Source organism: Acipenser ruthenus, unplaced genomic scaffold (assembly GCF_902713425.1).
Source record: "Acipenser ruthenus unplaced genomic scaffold, fAciRut3.2 maternal haplotype, whole genome shotgun sequence".
NCBI classification, from domain to species: Eukaryota; Metazoa; Chordata; class Actinopteri; order Acipenseriformes; family Acipenseridae; genus Acipenser; species Acipenser ruthenus.
In genome coordinates, this window is record NW_026707855.1 from 206,804 (window position 1) to 215,525 (window position 8,722).

Consider the following 8,722-nt stretch of genomic DNA (forward strand, 5'->3'; position numbering starts at 1 on the left):
GTGATGAGGAATATGATGAGAAATGAGATGAGGAATGTGATGAGGAATTATATGAGGAATATGGTGAGGAATGTGATGGGGAATGTGATGAGAATACAATGAGGAATGTGAGGAGGAATGTGATGAGGAATGTGATGAGAATACAGTGAGGAATGTGATGAGGAATGTGATGAGAATGCAATGAGGAATGTGATGAGAATGCAGTGAGGAATGTGATGAGGAATGTGATGAGGAATGTGATGAGAATGCAGTGAGGAATGTGATGGGGAATGTGAAGAGAATACAATGAGGAATGTGAGGAGGAATGTGATGAGGAATGTGATGAGAATGCAGTGAGGAATGTGATGAGAATGCAGTGAGGAATGTGATGAGGAATGTGATGAGAATGCAGTGAGGAATGTGATGGGGAATGTGAAGAGAATACAATGAGGAATGTGAGGAGGAATGTGAGGAGGAATGTGATGAGAATACAATGAGGAATGTGAGGAGGAATGTGATGAGGAATGTGATGAGAATACAGTGAGGAATGTGATGATGAATGTGATGAGGAATGTGATGAGAATACAGTGAGGAATGTGATGAGGAATGTGATGAGAATGCAATGAGGAATGTGATGAGAATGCAGTGAGGAATGTGATGAGGAATGTGATGAGGAATGTGATGAGAATGCAGTGAGGAATGTGATGAGGAATGTGATGAGGAATGTGATGAGAATACAATGAGGAATGTGAGGAGGAATGTGATGAGGAATGTGATGAGAATACAGTGAGGAATGTGATGAGGAATGTGATGAGGAATGTGATGAGAATACAATGAGGAATGTGATGAGGGATGTGATGAGAAATGTGATGAGAATACAATGAGGAATGTGATGAAAATGCAATGAGGAATGTGATGAGGAATGTGATGAGGAATGTGACGAGAATGCAATGAAAGGGAAGAAGGGAAAGATGAGGAAATGCTCGGCCTTCAACAGAAAATACAATGGTGCTTACATAAAGTCTGGGTTTATTCCAAGCAGGGATGAAGAATGCACAGAACCTCAGTGTGTTGTGTGTGGTGTGATTCTGAGCAACAAAGCTATGAAACCTTCAAAAATGATTCGTCACCTGGAAACCAAACACCCGAACTTAAAAGAAAAGTCAGTCGAATTTTTCCACTGGTTGAGAACCACTGGTCTAGGTATTATATGAACTCAAAATATAATTTAGATAGGAGGGAGCCAAAGCGTTTAATGCTCCAGTGGATCCTCTGCATTGGAATAATGAGTATGTGACAGGACGTGGACTCCAGTGGATCCGCTGCATTGGAATAACGAGTATGTGACAGGACATGGACTCCAGTGGCTCCGCTGCATTGGAATAACGAGTATGTGACAGGACGTGGACTCCAGTGGCTCCGCTGCATTGGAATAACGAGTATGTGACAGGACGTGGACTCCAGTGGCTCCGCTGCATTGGAATAACGAGTATGTGACAGGACGTGGACTCCAGTGGCTCCGCTGCATTGGAATAACGAGTATGTGACAGGACGTGGACTCCAGTGGCTCCGCTGCATTGGAATAACGAGTATGTGACAGGACGTGGACTCCAGTGGCTCCGCTGCATTGGAATAACGAGTATGTGACAGGACGTGGACTCCAGTGGCTCCGCTGCATTGGAATAACGAGTATGTGACAGGACGTGGACTCCAGTGGCTCCGCTGCATTGGAATAACGAGTATGTGACAGGACGTGGACTCCAGTGGATCCGCTGCATTGGAATAACGAGTATGTGACAGGACGTGGACTCCAGTGGATCCGCTGCATTGGAATAACGAGTATGTGACAGGACATGGACTCCAGTTAAATGATGCTCTTTAAACCAGAGCAGTGGGGGGTTCTGATTTTTACGTGAAATATTTTTCTAAATTTGGGTGAATGTTTTTTATTTTTATTTAATGAATAAATAAGGTGAAATCAGGTTTATTTTGTAATAATTAAGAAAGAATAAATATTCAGGTAGAAATCAGGTTAAAATGTAGTTAACGTCACCAGCACCTCTAACATAATGACCTGTCACTAGTGCACACTTGGTGGCAGGTCCGGTCTATTGAAGATAAGGATGTTGATGGTGCTGAAGCGCTAGTATATCCACACTTCAGTATCAAGGGGCAATTATTATATAGGGTAAATATAGCTGCGGGCACAGGACAGCCTGTAACGCAATTATTGGTTCCTGTGTCTTGTCGGACCGAGGTCATGAGACTGGTGCATGTTTTCCCTTTTGCGGGGCACCTAGGAGCTGACAAGACAAGGGAATGGATATTGGCTTGATTCTATTGGGTAGGGCTTCATAGTGAAGTGTCGAAATATGTAGCCACATGCCCAGACTGCCAGTGAGTAGTGCCAGGTCAAGTACGCCCCACCCCTTTGGTTCCACTGACGATTATTTCCACTCCTTTTGAACGCATCGCAATGGACATAGTGGGCCCTTTGATACCTTCTGACTCTTGGTATATGCATATATTAGTAGTAGTAGATTATGCAACACGATACCCGGAGGCAGTTCGATTGAGGTCCACTAGCACTGCTGCAATAGCCACAGAGTTAGTGCAGATTATGGCTAGCATAGGGATCCCCAAGGAGATTTTGACTGATCATGGGACCAACTTCTTGTCTAACACGTTACAGCAGGTATATAAAATATTTAAAAAAATACGTCCCATCAGGACATCTGTTTATCATCCACAGACGAACGGTTTGGTGGAACGATTTAATCAGACCATGAAGCAGATGCTGAGATGTTTTGTAATGCAAGAGCAAAAACATTGGGCATCGCTTCTTCCCTACCACCTTTTTGCAGTGAGAGAGGTGCCGCAGAGCTCAACAGGGTTCTCCTCCTTTGAGCTCTTGTACGGCCGACAGCCTCGTGGCATCCTCGATCTGTTGAGAGAGGGGTGGGAGGAGCATAAAGGCTCGTCCAAAAACGTAGTGAAGCATATCATTATCATTTATTTCTTAGCAGACTCCCTTATCCATGGCAACTTACAATTCTTACAAGATATCACATTATTTTTACATACAATTACCTATTTATACAGTTGGGTTTTTACTGGAGCAATCTAGGTAAAGTACCTTGCTGAAGGATACAGCAGCAGTGTCCCCCACCTGGGATTTAACCCACAACCCTCCGGTCAAGAGTCCAGAGTCCTAACCACTACTCCACACTGCTGCCCTACTACTCCACACATATACTCCTACTACGAAACAAGGTAATGCTGCTGCTTCCCTCCTCAAAATCGAAATTATGTGCTAAATGGCAGGAGCCATATGAAGTGATTCAGGCTATAGGAAAGGTGAATTATGAAATTAGACACCCCAATCGCCGTAATGAACGTGAAATTTATCATGTAAATTTATTAAGCCCTGGCAGGCAAGGGAGGTCTTGTTTATAGACCCAGGCAATATAGAGGATGATTTAGGCCCCTGTCCAGAGACTCCTAGCACTAAAATAATTTCGATGGGGGAACAATTGGTTCCAGATCAGCAATGGGAGCTGCGTAAGCTTATTGAGGAATTCAGCAATGCTTTTTCTGACGTGCCTGGCAGGACTAACTTGTTTCAATATGATATTGTCTCTCCCTTAGGTGTCACAGTACGAGAGAGACCTTTCCGGATCCCGGAAAGTCGATGAAGTGACGTTCGCAAAGAGGTATGGGACATGCTTGAGCTTGGGGTGATTGAACCTTCCAGGAGTGAGTGTTGCAGTCCTATTGTCATCATGGCCAAGAAAGACGGCACCAATCGCTTCTGTGTGGACTTCCGGAAGGTAAACGCTATTGCCAAATTCGATGCATACCCTATGTCTCGGGTCAACGAACCTCTAGATAGACTGGGAAAGGCGAAGTTTATCTCAATGAAGGACAGTAATGCCCAGATAACTTGATGGTATCTGGTGTTGCCACCCTTCATGTACCATATGGTACACCGTGCATGTAAAGACCATCAAAATGCAGATTATTTTTCACGAGAGGGGGGAGTAATGGGAAAGCTAGATTCAGCCGAGTGTTCCTTCGGCTCCACTCTGAGCGGTGGGATATGTGACAGAGATCGAATGATTCTTGGTTGTAAATCACCCTCCCGACCTGTGAGGGCACTAAGCAGCAAGAACAGAGTTCCTTGGATGGGCTGGCCTGACAGTTCTTTCCCAGGGTTCAAGGGAAGTCGGACAGCAAGGAAAGGGGCGAGACTCTGTTGCAATAAAGCATTGATCCGGAAGGGAAATGATGTGGCAGCCGCAGATTGGAGAGGCGGTTGCACTCGTTTACCAAGGGGTCATGTGTGACAGCATAAAAGGGGACGGAGAATCGCAATCTGTTCCTTAGTTTTGGTTACTGTGTATTGAGACCGGAAGGACCCGTATTATCGTATCGTGAGTGTTTTGTTTTATTTGTCTAACTGTTTGCTTGTTATTTGTTAGATGGTTAAACACGTTCCGGAGCTGTCGCCAGAGGCCAGCACCCACCCGGAACAACACTGCACTAAATTACACTGTAATATATATTCACCACGAGCACTACTGCACTCACTACAGGACTGGTGACCGTGTATGTTTTGTCTGTGTGTGTCTATTTGTGAACTTGTGTGTTATTATTTGGGACTGCCCTGTGCATTATTTATACAGAACAGTGCCAATCATTGTGCACTGCCTGTATTTCTTTAGTTTCTGTTGGTCAGTTTTGACTGTTGGAGTATAAATAAAGAACCATCATATCACCAGTACTGTGTTTGTTGTTGTTTGGAGCACTGCATCACCTCGCACTTGCGCACTATAACCCACTTTGCCACAACCATCCATAAACATGCTATCAATTTTGCTATTAACAGTTATAGACTATGATTAGAGATAATAAGACCATTATTTTACACTTTTGACATTGTTCTGTTTTGCTTAAACATGTTATAAACATGTTAGAATATACATTATAACATGATTTATAATGTAACTTATAACACACCATTTATACTCTGATACAATCTCTCACGAGAAAATTCAGAACCATTTATAAATCTTTTATAAAGTATCTTACAATTAGGGCTTCTGTTTTTTTGGTTTTTATTAATTTAATCTTTTCGTGCTTATTTTTAGCTAAGTTTTTTGTAAATCTTTTTTTGGGGGGGGCTGTCACTGGATGAAATGATTGTTTTCAGTTACATTTCAAAATGTGTGTGTGTTTTTTGCTGTCTCAATATGTATAGTAAATGGACAGTACACACACACACACTTAAGTCGTGCCTTCTTTCCTTCGCTGTCTTCCACAATGAAATCCTTCTGGTCATGGCACATTCTTCTGGGGTTTTTGTGTGGAGGCATTTTTTTTTACATTTCACCACAATTTGCAATTCTGTTTAAATCCTTCATATCTTAACTGTAACACAGCTTTAAATCCCACGAGCAAGCCTCCATCCTGATTGTAATCTCATTTTAAATCTTGCAGGCAGAGTCTCCAATAGACATGTAGGAATGTGCTGTTACTCAGTGGTTGGGGTGGGTTTAAAGTATTCAGAACAAATCAATGATAGATGAGTCAGGAAGGAGGGGAAACATTTCTTTTTCTAGTAGTAGTAGTTTTTTATTTATGGGAAAGGGGTGGTCAACGTGAATTGAGTCACCATTTCCATTGTTTTTCTGGTGGTTTCTGGTGTTCATTGGCTATACACCGATTTTGTATCGGGGGTGTTTTATCGGTTTTTATCAGTTAAAACCAAATATCAGAAGCCCTAATGATATTTCACCAGGATCAACGATACAGAATGCAGCTCTATACCAGTTGCTACAGATTCTTCAACATGCACAATGGATTCTTCATGTTTTAAAGCAGCACATTGACCACATCTGGAATTGAATTTAAACCAGTGGAACCACCCTCAAGTTTATTGATTCATTTTTTTAAACCTTTATTTAACTAGGAAGTGACATTGAGATTCAAAATCTCTTTTTCAAGAGAGCCCTGGCCAAGAAAGCAGCAATACAGAAACAATCACACACATAGAACTACATAGATTAACATGAACATTTAAAAAATAATAATACCATTAAAAAGCAATTAAGCAATACATTTCATTATTCATTTGATTTCTGAGGGGAAATCATTTTTATAGACTTTACTAAACCTCTCCTTTATAAATGATAGAGAACCCAACTTCACAAGATGACTTCTTTTACACAATAAAATAATATATATATATGAGAAATGGGCTTCACCCCATTCAAAGGGGAATTAAACACTGGAAATACAAAATAAAAATTAAAGGCTAGATCATGTTTTAAACCCATGGTTATTACCAATCTTAGATACATCTATCATAAACAGATACAATATCATAAACATTGTGGTATCATAATTTTATTAGATTCAGAAAATTGACATTAATTATGAAGAGTTGACTGCAGCCAGCGTCCTTTTAATCTGAGCTCCTCCACACGGGTGGTGTTGAGCAGTCAGCAAGAATGATGTATTTCCTGTGTTTCTATTGGCTGCAGTCAGAGTGACATGATATTATACCAGTGACACCCCCCCCCCCCCCCCCCTTCATATACACCCCCCCAGCACCTTCAGGAAACCACACAACCTGATCCTGTTCTTACTGGTTTACTGGTGAACCCTTTAACCCAGGAGGAAATGAGCTTCAGTGAAACTCTTCACCTGTCACTGCCACCCCTCACACCCCTATCAGTGTGCAGCAGCCAGCAGGGTCACAGGCTTATTATTATTATTATTATTATTATTATACAGCCCTATCAGTGTGCAGCAGCCAGCAGGGTCACAGGCTTATTATTATTATTATTATTATTATTATTATACAGCCCTATCAGTGTGCAGCAGCCAGCAGGGTCAGTCTTATTATTATTATTATTATTATTATTATACAGCCCTATCAGTGTGCAGCAGCCAGCAGGGTCAGTCTTATTATTATTATTATTATTATTATTATTATTATTATTTATTATTATTATTATTTATTATTATTATTATTATTATTATACAGCCCTATTGTTCATCCTGAACACATCGGGCTAGTCCAGTTTTATAACTGCCTTCACGGGGCAGATTCTGAGGGGGGCAGAGTTTGGGAAGCCAGACCAGAAATATGGAAACATTCTCTCAGTAAGTCTGTGTTTAAAAGTGTAGATGGGTCTCATATCACTGGCGTCAAAGAATGTCACCTCCCCTCCGTCACAGTCCAGCTGAACTCTGATCTTCTGGGGTTTCTTCTCCAGAGTGAGTCGTGTCTCTGGTGAGGTCCCTGCCTTGTACTGATCCCCACCCCTCAGGGCTATAGTCCAGTATCCTGCTCCTGGGTTCGGAGTGATGCTCCCTTTCCTCTGGCTGGACTCTTTTGTCACACCCAGATCCCAGTCAGGTTTGTTCCCTACTTCCACGTCCCAGCAGTGTTTCCCTGAGGTGAACCCCTCAGAGCCCAGCACACTGACACAGCGATCAAAGTGCTGTGGGTTGTGAGGAAGCTGCTGTCTCTCATTGCTGAGTCTCACACTTGTTAGATCCTCAGACAGTATCAGAGCAGGGTGTGCTGTGTTGGGATCCAGAGTCACTGGAGCTGAGAGAGGAAACGAGAGACACGGTTATAAATTAGAACACCAACCTACAAGCATATTAATAAACCAGATGGTAAGAGTTGTATATTTGTCTTTATAATATACCATTTCAAATATTATTATTCAATATCAAACATATGTTTTAAAAAAAGAAATTCCCTTAAAATATCAAACAAACAGTGTCTAAACCTGTTTAAATCAGATCCATTCATAGCATGTATAAACCCAGCCCTGATTGGCGGAGAGGGTGTACATTATATAAATGCTGAACTGATGTCCGGCTGGATGATCTGAGTATAACTGGCTCCGGAACTCTGGTCAGTGAGAATTGTAGCTGCTCACAGAGTTCTATCACAGAGCTCTAGAACAGAACACTGAGACACTGCTCAGCACTAACGTTCTTAGAGCTCTGGGAGCATTCCAAGACAACGTGCTGAACTCAGAGAAGTCTGTGTTCTACTGCAGGAGTTTCTTTACAAGGAGTTTTAATGCAGACCAACATGGGATCAGAAAGCCTTTTGCTCTCTGGGAATGCTCTTCCAGCTCACCTCAATACTATGAGCAGCTCACAATGCTTTAATATTGAACTGAGAGATGATCTCTGTGATGGATAGAAGTGTATTTGCTTCAGGTCTGTACATTTCATAGTGTATTATTATTGATTGTAGAGAGCTGTATCTTGCTGCTTACACACATTGTGGTTTGTGGTTATATGCACCCCCCCCCCCCTTTGTGATGCTGCCCCACAGGACTCACTGTATTGAACAATCCCCAGCATCTTCTCCCACACTTTGTACTTCAGAGAGCCCAGGTGCTCGGCTACATCTATCAGCGCTCCTGAAACACACTGTGGATCCTGCAGTGTGCACTCGGCTCTGCAATCATATTCAGGAGTTAGTGCTGCTCTGTGTTTGCATTCAATACAATACAAGAGAGGAAGACAGGCCAGATCTTACATACCTTCTCTTTGTGTCTTTGTACTTCTGAAACAAACAAGGACATGAATTGAGACATTATTAAAACACAAATACCACTTTGATATAAAACAGCAGCAACACTGTCCAGCTTTACATTTTGAAGTCAGTGTTTAACCATTAACATATTCTCTAGAGCACCAAACCAAT

General features: G+C 42.0%; 1 protein-coding gene across 1 annotated transcript; it reads right to left on the bottom strand.

Annotated features, from left to right (window-relative positions):
• Positions 1-6,591: 6,591 nt before the first annotated feature.
• LOC131728443 (zinc-binding protein A33-like) lies at positions 6,592-8,581 on the bottom strand (the record flags this gene model as incomplete). Its single annotated transcript, XM_059019434.1, has 3 exons — positions 6,592-7,600; positions 8,355-8,473; positions 8,559-8,581. Coding segments are annotated over 3 exons (684 nt in total), but the record flags the coding sequence as incomplete, so codon positions are not given.
• Between the last annotated feature and the right edge of the window lie 141 nt (positions 8,582-8,722).